Source organism: Chaetura pelagica, unplaced genomic scaffold, assembly GCF_000747805.2.
Source record: "Chaetura pelagica isolate M959 unplaced genomic scaffold, ChaPel_1.0 scaffold116, whole genome shotgun sequence".
In the NCBI taxonomy this organism is placed as follows: Eukaryota; Metazoa; Chordata; class Aves; order Apodiformes; family Apodidae; genus Chaetura; species Chaetura pelagica.
This window is the reverse complement of record NW_009953655.1, coordinates 5,175,193-5,193,406: the sequence shown is the minus strand read 5'-3', so window position 1 is coordinate 5,193,406 and position 18,214 is coordinate 5,175,193. Positions and strand designations below refer to the sequence as shown.

Below are 18,214 nucleotides of genomic sequence, written 5' to 3'. Positions count from 1 at the left end.
GCCTTGGCTGCTCACCTGTGCTGGCTTGCAAGGCGTCTTGTTTAGTCTTACGTGGGGGGAGAGAAGATGGGCCGTTCCCCACACAGAGATAGATTTTTGTACCTTGCCGCGTGCTTAGATTTTGTTTTCTGTTGTGCTAGGAACTGTCAACAGTTGAAATACAAGTTAGGTCACACACCTGTACGACTCAGGGTTTAACAACCCCCCACTTCAGGTATAGAAAATTGCTCATCTCTTTGTGTTCCTTAAAAAGAAGAGACAGGACCTGCCATCCTGGGAGCTCCTGGCATGAGTAAGCTGCCCACACGGAAATGCTGCTTGTACTGCAGTCACAGAATCACAGAATCTCAGGGGTTGGAAGGGACCTCGAAAGATCATCCAGCACAACCCCCCTGCCAGAGCAGGGTCACCCAGAGCACATCCCACAGGAACTTGTCCAGGCGGGTTTTGAATGTCTCCAGTGAGGGAGACTCCACAATCTCTCAGTCCCTAACTATGTAAGCAGTGACAGTAGCCTTTGAAAATGCAGAGTTAATGAAAAAAAGTGAGCAGTGTGGCCAAGCTGAGCTGTACGTGTCAACTTTCTTATGGTTTAATATTGCTTAAAAATGAATCTTGATTTGGGTTGGGTTTTTTACATAGTAAGATGCTGCAATAAATCCTACTAATGTAAATATATAGACTGCAAGTTGACACCTTTTTTAAGATAAATTATTGGAAGCAGTGTTGATGTGGATTAAATTTTAATAGTAATGTTTTAAAAAGAATCAAAATTCCATAAACACTTAGATTTGCAATTCAAAACGACCTATAGTAATCTATGACTTAGGAAGCTCTATTGGCCTGTGATTCTTACTCCCATGCCTTAAAAAAAAAAAAAGGATGATGCTTTAAAAAATATATATATGTTGCAGTTTGGATTTATTTTTTCTTTTGATGTTACGATAAGATGTTCTGAGAGAGCCCCAGAGAGCCTACCTATAGGAAAAAGTCTATGAGACTATATTTTTAATTAATATGTTTGAATTGAAAAATGTTAGAGGGTTGGCTAAGGATAAACTGAGATCACAAGACTTGATGTTTTATTTTCTGAGACAGGAAAGAATAATTAGCAGTAAATTTTTGAGTCCACTGAAATTTATTTACCCAATACAGTGTTCATTTAGCGGAATGAATTTTTTTTATGGCATCTGAGAAACCATTTTTAAAAATGTGAACTTGAGTTATTCTGAAGAAATTCACCTGGATAAACCGTAGCTAAAAAGATTTTCTTTTTTTTTAATAAAGTAATAATGCATACATATCATATGCTAAAAGGAATACAGTCAGTGCTTTTAAATCACTTTATAGTAAGGATATAGGGAATAAATTAACATAATAAGATTTTTTTAAAAATTAACAAATCATTAGGGTGTGAGTAGTAGGCCTTATTGTTCCATTCGCATTTCACTGCAGTCACCCTTCTTTTTGTTCTTAAGTTATTGCAAAAGGACACGCACTCTGTGGTTTCACTTGTGTAGGAGTTAATTATGGTACAATCATGATTGACATTAGCTAACGTGAGAAAAGTTGCAAAATATCTTCTTGAAATATGTGTAGGCACCTAAGGGCTTTGCCAGTGGTTTGTCAGCCCTTTTTAGCTTTTCCAAAATCTCTTGTGTTTGGAATCTGTCACTGAGTGTGATTTTATTCCACAGGTGATAAACACAGTTAAGATCAGTAACGTGGTTGGCTTTTATTTTATTAAAATAGTAAGGTTTAAAGAAAATGAATATTCTTACGAGTAAGCCTTAACATTGTGGTTCTTGTGTTGTCCTAGATCTTGCCTCGCTACTTTGCACTTAACATAGTAGGGAGACAAAAGTTTCTTTTGGTGCTGACCAGGATGGTTTATGCCATGGAATAATATGTTGCTGTTTGCCTAATTCTCAGATGTTTACAATGGAACTGTGACCTTTCTGCCTTTGGAGGAAAACAGCGAAGGAAAATACCAGATTAAAAAGAGCAATATTTATCAAATTCAACTTACACATGTAAAACATGAGGAATGGTAAGTGCTGGGAGTGAGAGAGGAGGCAAACCCTGAGTTATTGCAGTGATCACACCATATTTCATTATTGGTGCCTAGGCTATTTGGTTTTTGTAATTTCCTGCTTGACTAGTAAAAGACAGTAGGAGTGTGACCTTAGTGCATAGTGTGCAATTAAAAGACAAATCTACAATACCCCTCAAAATGAAAAACCACTCTGTTTCACCTGTGAATGGATATATTGTGCACGTGTGTGGTCTAGAAAAAGTTTGTAAGTTTGCTCTAGTGCTCTGATTGTCTTTGTGGCCCTTCTTTGGATTGGCTCCAACACCTTCATGTTGTTTTCGGTGTGGGGGGAAACTCCCAAACTGGACACAGTACTCAAGGTGGGGTCTAACAAGAGCAGAGTAGAGGGTGACAGTCATCTCCCTCTTCCTGCTGGCAATGCTGCTTTTGATGCAGCCTAGGACACGGTTGGCTTTCTGAGCTGCAGGTCCACACTGCCAGCTCACATTGAGCTTTTCATCTGCCTGCACCCCCAAGTCCTTCTCCTCCAGGCTGTTCTCAGTCCATTCTCCACCCAACATGTATCTGTGCAATCACTTAATTATTATTTTCTCTCTCTTTGAGGTAACTGAAATACTGAAATACACTGTATTTATACTAAGTTTTTCTTTTATTTTTAAAGGTCTTTGTCTGTTGTAGCTCCATTTCCAGAAGACTGGTTTTCAGATGGAATTGCATATCCCAAACTAGCATGGCTTGAAAATGAACTTTTGTCCAAACTAGCTAAATGGTGTGTGGAGCAGAAGTCCAGTGAGTTTAAAAGTACACTCTCCCTCATTTCTGTAGCAAAATACAGCCAGGTTTATCAAGACCTTAAAGAAAAATACAAGGAGATAGTAAAGGTAAGTTAGCAATAAATGTAGTAATTATATGGTTTCCTATATTTTTTGTTTGTTTGCTGAATCTGCTTCTTCCATTGAATTATTTTTTTAATAAAAGACACAATTTAACTGAAATTCATGTTTTGTGGTTTAATGTTTGGGGTTTTTTTCTGTGTATGTGAGGGGAAAAAAAATTATTTAGTATTTGGAAGAGCTGAACTAGAAAAGCAAGATTTGAAGCCAAATTCACACTACATATCCGGAGGAGTTAGGTATTTCTCAGAATGTACCCATTCTGGTAAGAAGTAAGCAATTGATCAGTAGGTGTAAATGCTAAGTCATCCACACTAGAAGACATAAATAAAGCACCATTTGAAAGAGTCTGGAAACAGCAATGGTTAGCAAGTAGTTAAATTTCCTATTGCTCTTTTTAAATGTGGATGGTGTATTAATACATGTTAGAGTGAGGGGAGCAATGCTGTAATAGTGTTTTATCCTGGGGAAAAATGACAGTCACCTTCAGTGCTTTATGAAGTAGTGCCTATATGCTTAACACGACACTCTAGGTACAAGCAAAAAAATGGGTAAATGCTTTTGTAAAATATTTTGAAAATGTTGAATGGTTTTACTGTCCTGATATTGCTGTACTCATTAAAAAAAAATATATGAAAGGAAAATTGGACTTGGGAGTAAGGTAAGGTTCAGTCTTCAGCTCTGTGGTAGATTTCATGTAGTGTTGAGCATTTAAATCTTTGTTTCAATACCTCATTTACAAAGTAAGCATAGTACTTTCACTTGCTGTCTTCCTACTTCAGATTTTGGTTCTTCATGTTCTGTTGTGCCAGATAATTCTATGCCTATTACATTGTGAAAATAAATTTATAAATGCTCATGTTATCAGTGTTGCACATGACAGGAGTAATTAAAGTATTTTTCTTCTGGGGGTTGAGCAAAAGGATGCATGCTCTATTCCAAAACAGACACAGCAGTTCACTTGTGAGCTTTACCTATAGTGCCATAATATTATTGGAAACTTTATTGATTGGAGGACAGCAGGCATTCTTTATGCCATTATTGTTTTGTATGTCTGACAAAATCAAACTGTCTTTCTTTGTGTATATTTTTAATGAGATTAAAATACAAAATTTGTGAAGTGCAGAAGCCTATTGAATGGATGAATATCCAGATTCCTCTAACAGAGCAATTTTTGAAGTAATTTCAGATGGTACAAAAAATGTTTTTCTCTCTTTTTTTTTTTTTTTTTTTTTTTCCCCTGAAGGTGTGGCCTGAAGTAACAGATCCTGAGAAATTTGTTTATGAAGATGTTGCCATTGCCACTTATTTGCTGGTAGGGGGCTGCTCTGCCTAATAATACTCTATAAGGTTCTATTTCCTAATTAAAAACCTCTTTAAAAAAAGTATTTTTATTTCACAGTTTTTGCATGTTTTAAAATAGAATATCCTGAAATTATTAGAGGCTTATAAGGCAAAAGGAAGGGGGTAGGTGAAAAGTTGTGAGTTTTTTGGGTCCATTTTTTGTTTTGTTTTAGATTGTTTTTTGGGGTTTTTTTGCTTTCATTCTCAGTTAGGTAGAGGAACTGAATTTTTATTACAATGTTTTCAAGCATAACTTAAAGTGGAATTCATGTCTATAATTCTGTTCATGATGTATTCATCTTCTTTGATAGCACTCTCAACAGCATTTCAGGGATTTACATATAGTAAGTGTTTACAGAAGGCAGGCTTTTTATAACAGAATTGCAAAAAAACTTAGTGTGGCAAAACAAATGGAAAAACAGTTGATTTGATTTTTTTATACTGTGCTATACCATAATGAAAATTGTTTAGAAGGATACTAGAACTTCTTTGAGAAGATACGATGATATGCAGTCTTCTGTCAAAGGAAGTTTGATCTACACAGACAGGATGTATTTTTTTTAAGTGAAAAAAGCACTGATGTAGCAGAAAAAGAGTGATCAGGTGGACCAATTTGGATATCACAAGCTATTGTTTTATATGTATTTCTGCAACTGGTTAATTTTTATGCTAAAGGTTTTTCACTGCTTTGCCTTTGATAAAAGTTCACCTCAAATCTCATCTTCAAATGCATTAACGCCAACTAGGAATGCAGATAAATGCTTGATGCAGTTTTCTAAGGCACCTACCTGTTTAAGAATCTATGAAAATTCTGCCACCTGCAGTCACTAGAAAATTCAGGTTTTTAAATAGCATCAAAGTTTGTCACTATGTAGGCACAATTTTTTGAGCCTTCAAGTATAATATCAATACCTTTTGCATCTTCTCTAAATCAGTATTAGTAACTAAGATACTGCATTTAAAGAACCCATTGACAACTAATTTATTTTTTATAATTGAGTCTTTAAGCTTAGAACTCTAGTTTCTCTTTTCCATGAAGATTTTTTTAATTGTCTGAGGGAGCCTGACTGACCTAGGCTACTCTCAAAACCTTGATTATCACGTTGGTGTGACAGAACTCCCATTTATCATCAGATAAATGAACTTGATGAAGTGGCCAGACAGTTGGACTAGGTTATTGCTGTAGGTTCCCTCCAGCTGAACTATTCTTATCTATGATACTGGCTTCTGGAAAGAGCTGTATAATAGACTTACCTTTTACCATTTTTGACATGGTGATAATATTAGATATTGAAAATCAGAAAGTTAGTTGTAGCCACAAAAAAATTCTGTAATGATGCCTTGAAAATGTTTTGCAAGTATTTCCGAACGTGTGTTAGATTATGATCATAGTGATGATGTCTTCTCGCTGGAGTAGCTGTAGTTTTCAACAAGTTACTAGTCATCCAATAATTGGCTTTTATAAATGAAAGCTTAAAGTACAGTGTTAATAACCTAACCCCCTTGCAAAAGTTTTCAGATACCTCTGTGATGATATATAATAGCTCATTATTTATGAGTACATGTAACAGGTGGTTAAGATAAGGTTAGTTATTTTCTCTGTGAGTACAGGGGATGTTGTCTGTCACATATGTGTTCTGTCCCAGATTTCTCCCTTCATTTTCAATAAACTCTGCTGCTTTCTTACTGGGAAACTGGAGAGTAGAAGTCTAAAATGTTTTCTTTTCTTGTTTCAGATTCTTTGGGAAGAAGAGAGAAAGGAAAAAGGATTGACAAAGAAACAGTCGTTTGTTGATCTTGGATGTGGAAATGGCCTATTGGTTCATATTCTAAATAATGAAGGGGTAAATACAGTGCTTTTTAAAATAATAGCTAAAAAAAAATAGAGAAAGTCAATATTCTTGTTATGCTTTGCTTTTACCTGGCATGCAAATAGCCCAAATACAGCTAACTCATTGCTAAAATAGGATTTTATCACTCTAGAAAACTTTAATTTGATTTTCTATCTTTCTTTATTAGTCAAATTAATTTCAATTCGAGGCTATTTTTGTGAGGTAAGAAACTAAGAGGGGGAAAATAAAAACTAATGGTGTAATTTAGTTATGCTGGTGCACAAAGCAAAAGGAATGAGGAATCTTAACAGAGAGGTTCTCTTCCACAAGAGCATTTAAGTGAGCTATTTTTCTTAAACTTAGTACTATTGAAGTTGAGTTATGTTTGTGATGTCCTGGAAATCACTGAATCATAGAATCACAGAATGGTTTCAGTTCAAAGGGATTTGAAAGATCATCTTGTTGCGGCCCTCTGCGTGGCCAGGGACACCTCCCACGACCAATTTGCTCAAGATATTTTCTATATTTGTAAAAACAGTCCTGGGATTTGTTGATTTTGAAAGTGCCTAACAACATGCTGTGGGAATGAATATGTGGCAACAGCAAAATTCAGTTTATTGAGGTATAGTTTCTAGAACAACAACAACAAAAGTCAGTAATATTAACCAAAAGCTAGGGAAGCTTGCTCTGTCAGTCTCAGAAAATTGTTATTTTCCACTTTTGGGAGAATATGGTAAAATTTGTAGAGGAAATGAGTCTCTCCTATTCAACAGATGTCATTGGAGGGTGGGGGAAGGTCCAGTTTCTCCTGACAATCTTGTCTATTGTTGTGTGGCCTGAAAAATTTGATCTGATGCAAGGTGCTATTTTCCCCGTAGATGCTTCTTTTTGTACATCATGAAGTCATCACTGCTGCAGCACTGACAAATGCTGCCTGTCAAAAAATCCTGTGTATGAGAGTTTTATGAGACTTCTTTAGTATGATTAGTATTATGATTACATTTTAGTATGATTTTTGGTTAGTTCTGCACAGGGTTCTTGACATTCAAATACTACTATTTGCACATTCTTTATTTCTTGCTTTAGTTTCCAGTCCTATTTCCTCTTCCTATCAGTTCACACAAGGAAAAGTGTGTTTGGACTCCAAAAACCTAATGACTTGAGTAGTTCAAAGGTGGTTCTCCCCGCAAGAGCTGCTTAGAATAGCACAGTTCTCTGAGCCCTGTGGCTGCTAGAATCATACCTTATGAAAGGGTTTGATTTTAAAAAAAAAATTTAAATAAATAAAAAACAATTCTCTGCTTTTACTTTTGAAAAGACCTAAATTTTCAAGAGCAGTCTCAAAAGGTGTGTCCAGGTAAAGCTTCAAACCAGATACATTCTTACTATTTCCTAGTCCGTCATTTTTAGAAGGCAGAGAAGGGATTAAAAGTATTCAGCTTCTGCCTGAAATGGTGCTGCTATGTTTCATTTTGTGTCTAGATTTTAATATGAATTAAATAATCAGTGTTATTAAATAAATTTAGTGAGCCTGTTTGACAGTTCCAGCTAAAAGTAGTACCTTAAATGTTGCTTTTTTGTTCAAAATTTCAGCATTCAGGTAGAGGAATTGATGTGAGGAGAAGAAAAATATGGGACATGTATGGACCTGAAACTCGTTTAGAGGTATTATGCAAATGTATGTCAATCTGATTGATTTGAAACTACTCACTTGTTCTTTGCTTCACTTGTGTTGGTTCAAATGTAGTCAAACATACTGGGTTAGAGACAGTAACATTTGATATGATGCCACCCATCTGTCTTGTGGGACTGTGAAGTAAGTTGTAATGGTGATTATGAGAGGAATGCTGTACCATACAGTTACATATTTGCAGCTTCCTTTTCAGCTGAGAAGACTAGTGTGATTTTCTACTGCATGTACAGACGTGCACACCATGAAACAATCTTTGATTTTACTGCAAGATCAAGATTAAGCAGAGGTTTTTTGCATATCTCTATCTCATACAAGATATTAGTATCTAAAGTTGTGAGCAATTTAATATTTGAAGTGATTCTGGCCTGCTAGTACTATGTGGTGTTTTGAGGATGAAATTGTTGAACCTCAAAGGAACCAATGCTCTGCTGTACTGACCTTGTGGTAGGTAATTGGAATAACAGCTTTATAAAAAAATCAAGAGGAAAACTAGTTTGGAAGATGGATTATGTTTCAGGTTCCCTATTAGCATTTTAATGAGAATAGAAACAATTCCAGCACATGAACATTGACTTCAATTCCAGCTGGTTTTGGCCTTATACCCGTTAAAGAGTAGTACTCTTTTCCTTAATGTCATATATTCCTTTTTCCATCCCTGTTTCGTTAATTGTGGAAATCTATGAATTTTGTACATTCATTTCATATTAAGGTCTGGCTATTCTCAGTTTCTCAGATTTCTTTACTCATGGGTAAACTGAGCATCAGCTGGCCCTCTCTGCAGGGAACAAAATAGAAAGGTACAGAGTTTATTTGTCCTTTTTAAATGGAAAAAAAAAAAGCGGCATTCCCAGGTAACACTTGGAAAAGCCAGACAGAAACAATAAAAACATCCAAAACACGCATGTAAGGAAAGGACTAATTTATTTGAGATGGAGTTAATGAGCAGGAAGGGTGAAGTGATTTTGCAAGACTCCTGTGGCTTCAGGAGAAAGCACCTGCTCACAGCCTTTTGTTGCCCTCAAAACTAATTTTGTTTTGATCTTTACTTAAAGCAGGAGTTGCAAGGTGCATGTTGCCATCTGTGACACGCAGTGCCAATGCTAAGAATATAAATGAGTGGAACAGGTGGCACTTAGCATTGCCAAACTGCTGTCAGACATGGTGAATACAAATTTAATTATGGGTGACTGTCAAAATATGGAGTATGGCACTGATAATTCATGTGATGCCTAAACTGAATGATCAAAACTGAAATGTAACGTGGGAGTAACTTGTTTAACAAACCGTAAGAAAACACTTAGCAAACACTTGGTTTAACATCTACTAACCTGCCAAAAATAAATTTGTTATATATATAATCTAGAAATATGTAGAAATAACAAAAAATTATCAGAGATACAGTATTTAATGTGAACAATAATACACCATACTGATACTTGAAACACAGTGATTTCTGAAGAGGGGTATTGAAATGTAATGGTGGTAGTCAGAGATTCCTGAAATTCCATTAAGTGTTGGTTTTTTTGTTTTTTTTCTAGTGCCTATACAGATATTATTTTGCATGTGAATTTTGACCTCATAAAACGTGCATTTTATATATAAAATGAGAGTAGAGGCATAATTTTCAGTGCTTTTCCTAAAGGTATATGGAGATTCACCTTTAAATCTTTTTTCAAATCTGCCCAGTAATTATTTTGAGATTCATACTTAGACAAGAGTCCATAGTATCAATATCTTTCTTTGCTGAGCTTAGTGCTGGGTAAGAAAACTTGGGTAAGAAAGTATGTGTGTGAGAAAAACAAACATTAAAGGCACTCTAGAACTTTTAAAATTTAACCTGTACAAAAAATTAATCATATTTGGAGGTTGGTTTTTTAGGTTTTCTGAGTTGTTTTCTTTTTTCAAAGAATATTAGGACAGGATATTTTTGAGACTAATAACTATTCTGTGAGTCAGTACTGTGGTGGGAAGACTTCTGTGCTGATGTCTCGTCAATCCATATATATTGAATTTCCACAAGGCAGAATGCTACTTTAAAGGCCAACAAAGAAGCCTTCTTTTTCCAACCCATTGGTTTCTCCTGATTTTGCAGGTAGTCTTGACACAAGATAGAAGAGGGTGGAATGGCTGCATAGACAGGAGGGAAAGTGTTCAGCTGTATTAGGTTTATTATATGGGAATGATAGGGTGTGAAGAGTGGTGTTCTGTATATTGCAATTTGATTTGAGAAAAGTCTGGAAGAAGAGAAGATAGCAGTGAAGCTCTGTTGTGTTTAATTGCTGTGCAAGTCTTAGGACACACAGCAAATTAAGTGGCTTTCTGAAAAATTGAGTCCAGACATCTATGTGATGGAGAATGGCAAGAAATCATAATCCAATGTATAATATGTGTTTACAAATACTTAAGGGTGCCAGATACCTAAATCAGAATTATTATTCAACTTTTTGACCAAAATTTTGGGGGTAACTGTTGCTAAACTACCTATTTGTAACCATAACAATTTACTATCTGGTAAAACAACACATTGAGGAAAACGTTGTTGTCTGTGATTCTCATTGCTTGTGTGATTTTGTATTATTACGTAGTGCTTTATTAACAAACAAAATGCATTTCAAGAAACCTGTAATAAAATTAACTTAATGAGTTGTTTGGGTTTTTTAGGAATCTGCAATTGTGCCAGGTGACAGTCATCTCTTTCCAGATGCTGACTGGCTCATAGGAAACCATTCAGATGAACTAACACCGTGGATACCTGTAATTGCAGCTAGGTATTTGGGGGAGGGAGAAGGAAGAAATTAAAAGAAGTAAAAACCACAAAACATAACTAACTATATGTGCTTGGTGAAAACTGTCACTTTTGTAGCCACTCCTGCTGTTCTTGCAGGACTTGCTGCTTTTGGTGCTAAACCTTTACAAAATGTTTCTGTGGGGTAGCAGAGATACAGTATTTACACTCTCACAGAATTCATACAGCATTTTGCTTTTGAAATTGAAAAAACAGAACTGATTTTTATTCTTAACATGTAAATCTGTTGTTAAGGTGTTGTGTTTTTTTTAAGTTAAATTTCTGTTGGTTCTGCCTTTCCTTGAACCATTGTACTCTTCACAACCAGCTGCAGTAGTTTAATATCTAGAGATGTAGTCCTGCTAACCAAACTGGCACAGTGCTTTGTGAAACTATTTTTTATTATGTTAATAGATCTACTGAAAGAGAAACATGCTAATATTATTTCATGAAGCACTGTCACTTAATAAAAATTTCCATTATGGCTAGGATTTGATGGGCTGTTTGCTAAATGTGCATGTTCTCTGAAGTAATTTTCCATTCAGCAGTTTGTTGTCCTTCTTGTAGGTCTTCCTATTCCTGTCGCTACTTTGTGCTTCCATGTTGCTTCTTTGATTTCCATGGCAAGTACAACCGAAGACAAAGCAAGAAGACTCAGTACAGAGAATATCTTGATTTTATTGTTCAAGTGGGATTTGTATGTGGCTTTCATGTGGAGGAAGACTGCCTTAGAATTCCATCAACAAAAAGGGTAATTTTGGACTGTGCAGGACTTTGTCTTTTTTTCATTGTTTTTTTGTGTGTTTGTTTTAAATCTGCTAGCTGTCTGAAACATATGGATATTTGTGCCTTATTTTTTGTTCATTATTACTGTTTTAAGAGCAGACTGTTGTCAGTTACATCACTTGGGAAAAATGCCTGAAGAGAGACTAAAACTACTCATTGTTTTCTTGGGTAATCTGCACTTAATGGCCTAGGTACAATCCTAAAGACAAGAAAGAGTGGAAGGTTTTATGGTTATATCTTATGCCACCCTATAGGATGGCAAACATAGAAACCACATTTTTTTTTACTCAATTTTTCCAGCTGCCCGTGTTGCTTATTTGTACTTGATTTTGCTGTTTTTCGTGTCCTGTGAAATGTTTTCAGAGTAGGAAGAGGTGTACAGTTTCCATTTTGTAAATAATCTGAGGATGAGGAACACTCTTATTGTTCAATGATTGTATGGCAGCATGGATTATGGTGTGATTACTGCATTTCTTCTCTGGCACCAGTATTTGAAAACTAAAATTAAAAAACTCTCATATGTTAATGAGCATCGAGTTTGAATGGTTATATCCTGTAGGTGCATTTAGATGCGTAATACATGCATTTTGGGGTTGTATTTCTAAGTGTGGGCCTCTGTATAAATAGTGATGTACCTTTTTCTACTAAAATAGGTGTGCCTTATTGGAAAAACCAGGACCTCTCCACCTACAGAATGTGCTCTGATTGACAAGCAGATAACACAGTTCATTAATAATCGTCCCTCCTGTGCTGTGGTCACCTGTGACAGAAGACTTGGATTTCATCATAAGGATCAGTCTGATTGTGTATGCCAGGAAGCAGGCTCAGAACTTCCTGAAAATGAGTTTGAAACTGCTGGTACAATTTGGATGCCTGGATTTCAACCCAGAGAAAAAGTAGAACAAATAAAAAATTGTGCTTCCCTCCCTCGGGATTTTGTAGATGATGTAGTTCTCAATGTGGCAAACTTGCTGTTAAATGCAGCTCCCCCCAAATCATGTTCGAGTATGCATGGCGAAAATGCAAATACCTGGAATCAAGGAGGTGAGGTTGTCTTTCCTTTGTATTACCTTTTGCTTTTGTTTGCAGAGATTGTCTTTTCTAATCACTTTACAAGTTTGTAAATCTAGTATGTGAAACAGAGTTTAGGAAATACCCAGAAAAGCACAGCAGCATTCTAAGGCTTTTTTTCCCTTACTGTTTTATTGCCTACTGGGACACAAATAAGGCATGCAAGTGTATTTTGAAATTTGTGTGAAGTTTTTTCCCTCTCCATTTGAACACTAGGACAGACTCAAGTTTTGGAATGGACTTCCAGGGAAGTGGTGGAGGCACCATCCCTGGATGTGTTAAGGAAAGGCTGGATGTGGCACTTAGTGCCGTGGTCTAGCTGATGGGTGTTGTTAGGTCATAGGCTGGACTTGATGATCTTAAAGGTCTTTTCCAGCCTTTATGATTCTGTGATTCTCAGTGATTTATTAAAAAAAGGTAAACCAAAACAAACCCAGAACCTCTCCCCATTTACTGAAATAAAACACTCTACATCTCTGTGGGGATAATATTAAATAACTTTTTGGATAATAATTAGCAGTATTTCTGTAAGAATCTTGGAAGAAGTGTTTTGAAAAGGCCATTTGGTTTAATGTAGTTTAGTCTTAGGAAGAGAAAGAATAGAAGTCGGTCTTAATTTAGTAAGCATTCAGTTATTTCTCACTACTATTATCTTTCCATTTTCCTCCTTTTTTATTGCTTGCTGTAGTTTTTCATATGTTACTGTTACAGGAAATCCTTTAAGTCATTCTCCCTCTCTCAGACTACTTGTGTGTAAAAAGTACTTATCACAACAAGGGTTATATGCAACTGTAAAAAAATCAGGGAAAATAAAATGTATCTTACTCTGGAAATTTGAACTTAAGTCCTGTAGAATGAAAGCTGTCATTTTACAGACAATATACATATCAAATATATAGCATGCCTTAAAATTATCAGTACTAAGTTGCTGCAGTACTGATACTGATTCATATTCATAGATTCTGCTTATAATCATTAAATAATATAGAAGTTAAATTTCCTTAGGATTTATGTATATATACATTGTTAAAAGGTACACCTTTATTTATTGCAGAAAGCCTTTCCTTGAAAGAAGTAGCAGAACACCTAAATAAAGAGACTTTAAAAAGGCTAAAGAGTGAATACGGAGGCCTGCAGACACTACTTAAGAACAATCATCAAGTATTTGAAGGTAAAGGAGGAGTACTTTTTGTTTGTGGATTTTTGTTGTTTTTTTGTTTGTGTTTTTTTCTAGTAATCTATTTTATCTCCTCTATGCAGTTAAACTCAACTGAAAAATTACTACATTAGTCTGTTTTTTTAACTGCTTTCTATGCCTTTGTGGAAAGGTATATGCTATTGTTTGACTTAAAGAATTTTCATAAATTACGTATTTATTATTTGAGGGCTGTCAAATGTATAACAAGTTCACTAAAACATGTTACTGATACTTAGTCTGGCCTTATCAAGACCCACATTGTAAATGCCAACACAAAACAAAACAGGGCTCTATAAGCATGTGTAACTGTGAGGCTTGGTGTTTTTATGCAGCCTGTAGTAGCATGGCAGAAAGAATTCAGTACCATGTTTCAGTAGTTATCTGGGTTGGTCAATTGCAGTTTTTTCTTCTTCAGTTGGAATGATGTGGTGGTGGGTTTTGTTTGGTTTTTTGGGGTTCTTTTGTCATTGTGTAGTCTTGAAAAAGTAAGGTCTAGCTTTGCAATAATACAAGATCTGCAAGGTTTTATCAGTATTTAAGGTTGCTTCAGATTTGGAAGTGTTTTACCTCATATGTCCCAACATCAGGTGTAAAATGTTGATCAACTAATCCATGGCAAAGTATCTTGAATGTGCAACCTTGCTGCTGCCAGTGGTTAACTTAGCCAACTTTAGCATCCACTAAGGAATTCTGCACACTTTTACACAATTTTTACACAAGCCATACTGAAATAATTTTTAATTACTATCCATTGAAAAGAGTTGGTCACACTGCATTCATTATGTGCCTGAATTTGATACCCTGTCATTAGGGATAGGTGGAATAGAGTTACAACCTGTAATATGGAGTAAGGACTTTAGTTTGGCATGGATGCTGTTTGCAGATTACCTCTGAAGAAAGACTAGGATTAAAGCCAGATTTTTCTCAGTAATTTACATCACATGGAAACTCCCTGGGGTTTCAGTAGAGGCAATTTGATTCTTTCCTTCAGTAGTCTCCATAACAAGAGACTTCTATCAGCAGGTGGTCTAGAATGACATTGCTTGTGCCAAGGAGAACAGAGAGGAACATTGCTACAGTTCTGTCATCTTTACTGAAGTGTTTGTTTTTTTCAGTTAGGCACATACACACACAAAAGAAGGGCCTAAAAGTAACCAATCTGTGGCAGTTTATTTTGATCAGGCATCTTGACCAATACTAATTTTTTAGAAAAAAAATATGCTTCATCATAAATATCCCTATATCTGCTAATTTTTCTTCCATCTTTTGAGAGAGATTTTAAAGCTCTGCTGAACCCACTTCTGGACTGGCTTTGTAGGAGCTCAGACCTGCTTGTGTATCACAAGGAAACCTGGAGGGGTGAATTCATCCAGAGCTGACTCAGTGATACTAAGCTTGCACTGGATTCACTGCCTTTTGAATAGTGATTATCAGAATGTGGGGTGGTACCAGTTAACTATGCCAAGCTATGAGTGGGTATAGGTATGACAGAAGGTGTGATTGAAGCAGAATATGGCAACTTATAAGCAGCAGATTCTTCCCTCCTAATTTTCACTAATACTTTTAATCTACTTTCTTGTTTCTCTTACTAACTTCCTTTTATTCTCTTATGTTTACACATCAAAGGGGATGAAAGAGATTCACAAATGTTTGTGTTCAGTTTATGGTCTGAACACAGCAAATTAATTTTAAAAAAAGCAAAGTGCCAAGTCTTTATTAGCCAATGATGATTAATTGTTGATTCATATCACAGAATCATAGAATGTTAGGGGTTAGAAGCGACCTCCAAAGATCATCGAGTCCAACCCCCCTGCCAGAGCAGGACTGAGAAAAATAGGGCAGATCACTCAGAAAAGCATCCAGACAGGTCTTGAAAGTTTCCAGAGAAGGAGACTCCACAGCCTCTCTGAGGAGCCTGTTCCAGTGCTATGTAACCCTCACAGTAAAGAAGTTCTTCCTCGTGATTGAGTTTGAATCTATTGCCTCTCGTTCTATCACAGGACGCAAATGAAAAGAGCTTGTCCCTGCGTTCTTGATGCCCAACCCTCATGTATTCATAGACATTAATTAGATCCTCACTCAGTCTTCTCCTCTCTGGACTGAAAAGCGCCACGTCTCTTAGCCTTTCCTCATATGATAGATGTTCCAGTCCTTAATCATCCTCATAGCCCTCTGTTGGACTCTCGAATAAATCCCTGTCCCTCTTGAACTTGGGAGCCCAGAACTGGACACAATACTCCAAGTGAGGTCTTACCAAGGCTGAGTAGAGGGGGAGGAGAACCTCCCTCGATATACTGGAGACACTCCTCTTAATGCACCCCAAGATAACACTGATAACATATGAAGGATTAGACTTGTCATGTCTTCAGTGCAGTGTATTTTTGGGTCATGAGCCATTGCTTTGCAAGAGCATTTCTGCATAGTGAAAGTAGTAGAGGACTCTTACTAGATTCTTGCTGGTAACCACATTTTAAGTGTGGTGTAATAACATTTTGAAGACTGGAAGGATTACAGTTCATGAAGTTGAAACTACTTTGTCAGGACTTGCAATGTAAATTCAGAGGATTTTAGTCTAAATGATCCTAACTGCTATGTTTAAACAAATAAATAAACTTCTACAAGGATGTTACTAAGGTGCCTCAAACTATTCAGCATCACAGTGAAACATCTCATGGGGAAATCAATCAGTTCTTGTTTAGACTGTGTCTATATTATCTCAATTTGTTGTGCACTACTTTCTGTTTCTATACAAATGGCACATTTGGTTTTGCCCGAGTGATCCATTTGTAGAACATGTACTTTTTTCAGAGAATGTCACTATGCATTTTTTCCAGTATAATTCCCATGGCTGTCTATTAACAGCTGCATTCTTGTTTGTTTTTAAATCTTAGTTCTAAATGGGAGAGTGCATATTCGTGACTGGCGAAAAGAGAAGCCATCAAGGAAAACTAAGCCTGAAGTGAAACGGCGCCTTTCAGCTGAAGCATTTAAAACACGTCTCTGTTGGTTTTTCATTCACCATCCTGATGGTTGTTCTTTGTCTGCTGAATCTTGCCCATATGCTCATGGGACTGAGGAGCTAAGGGAGTCTCATATTATTAAAAAGAAAAAAAATATACAGTAATAAAATGCTGCCACTTATATTTAAACTTGTGAATATAGCTGAATCTGTGATTGACTTTGGGACTACTTCCTGCATGAAGATCTCTACAATACAGAGGGTTTTCCCTTATTCCTATGCAACTTATTTTCCAGTCTGTACAATGTGAAGGGTTTTCCCCCATTTCTATGCATCTTATTTTCCAGTTGGTGTGCAAGTTCTCCTGTATTTTGAATTATTTTTTTATTAACATGGAAGAGGTATAGTAAAGTATGTATCTACTTTTGGATTTTGTCATGGCTTGTCTAATATGTGTTTGTGTAAGTAGAAAAGTTTAAAAACTTAATTCCTGGGACACTTTTTATGATCCTCCATCAGATTAAATGTACATGATGCAGCATTTTAAAACCCTGAAAATTAGCTGGTTTGTTCCAAATTTTCCAGGAGGATTTATGGTTTCTTATGTCTCGCAGTGGCTCTTGTGAGTCAGAAATTTGAGGGATTTCATTCTTCCCTGACCTGACAGCTTCCTCTCCATGTTACTGTGGAGTACTACTATATATTACCCTTCCTTTATTTGTCAGATCCTAGTCTTCCTTTCCTTCCTTTTTGTACTGATTCAAAATTAGTGTTGGTTTAAAGAATAGCTTCCTGGGAAATTATTGTGGGGCTCTTTAGACCATGCTGTCCTTTACCTCTTTAAAGTAAAGAGTAGTAGTACAAAATGTATTTAATAATATTAGAATGGTCGTGTTTTTGCTTATTAGATAACAAGGGAATGAATGTCTTAGCACCTTGAGTAGGTTATGATTTTCTTTGGTAAGATTATTAGTTCATTTAAAAGGTTCAACTTAGCAGAAATCGCAGTTATTACTCAGTGACAGTCATTGAACTAGTGTCATAATTCAGATGTGTCAGCTGCAAAGTACTTGTAAAGCTCTGAGACAAGGAATCATGTTAGGTGTACCTTGTATACAGAGCGTGGAAACTACTGAGACAAGACTTTGATTTCAAATCCTAGTGAATAAAAAACACAACAACAAATAAACAAACAAGAAGTTACCGAAGTACAAATGCAGAGGAGAGAGCAATGACTTAGAAACTGGTTGCAGGACAAAGAGGTCTAGGGGTAAGAGTGAATGAGTCCTGTGAGAACTCTGTCAGAGCTCAAGGCATCTGAAGAACAAGGAAAGGAAATAACAGAACACAAAGCATATGAAAGATTATAGTGGAAATACTTTTCAAAACAGTTGCAAAGCCACTTTTCTCAAACCCTGACTTTAAGCCAACAGGTTGCACTCCATTGCACGCAGAACAAAGTCTGAATCTACTGACTGCCAGGGTGGGAGCAAAGAACTGACTGAAGTACTGTGTTTCTCTTTCTGCCTTTATATTTCTCTTCTGATCCTGCCAGATTAGACTGCCTTCTAGACAATAGTGACCCTGATAATGGCAG

The 18,214-nt window shown here is 36.2% G+C and overlaps 1 protein-coding gene across 1 annotated transcript in view; it reads left to right on the top strand.

Moving 5' to 3' along the window:
* Positions 1-16,832, top strand: part of TRMT44 (tRNA methyltransferase 44 homolog (S. cerevisiae)) — an 18,995-nt gene extending 2,163 nt beyond the window's left edge. Inside the window, exons 3-12 of the mRNA XM_010000298.1 lie at positions 1,933-2,050; positions 2,718-2,937; positions 4,196-4,264; positions 6,030-6,137; positions 7,719-7,790; positions 10,480-10,586; positions 11,171-11,354; positions 12,043-12,433; positions 13,515-13,631; positions 16,550-16,832. Coding sequence (XP_009998600.1) covers positions 1,933-2,050; positions 2,718-2,937; positions 4,196-4,264; positions 6,030-6,137; positions 7,719-7,790; positions 10,480-10,586; positions 11,171-11,354; positions 12,043-12,433; positions 13,515-13,631; positions 16,550-16,782 — 1,619 coding nt within the window. The 3' untranslated portion in view covers positions 16,783-16,832. The remainder of the gene's footprint in view (positions 1-1,932; positions 2,051-2,717; positions 2,938-4,195; positions 4,265-6,029; positions 6,138-7,718; positions 7,791-10,479; positions 10,587-11,170; positions 11,355-12,042; positions 12,434-13,514; positions 13,632-16,549) is intronic.
* Positions 16,833-18,214: the final 1,382 nt, after the last annotated feature.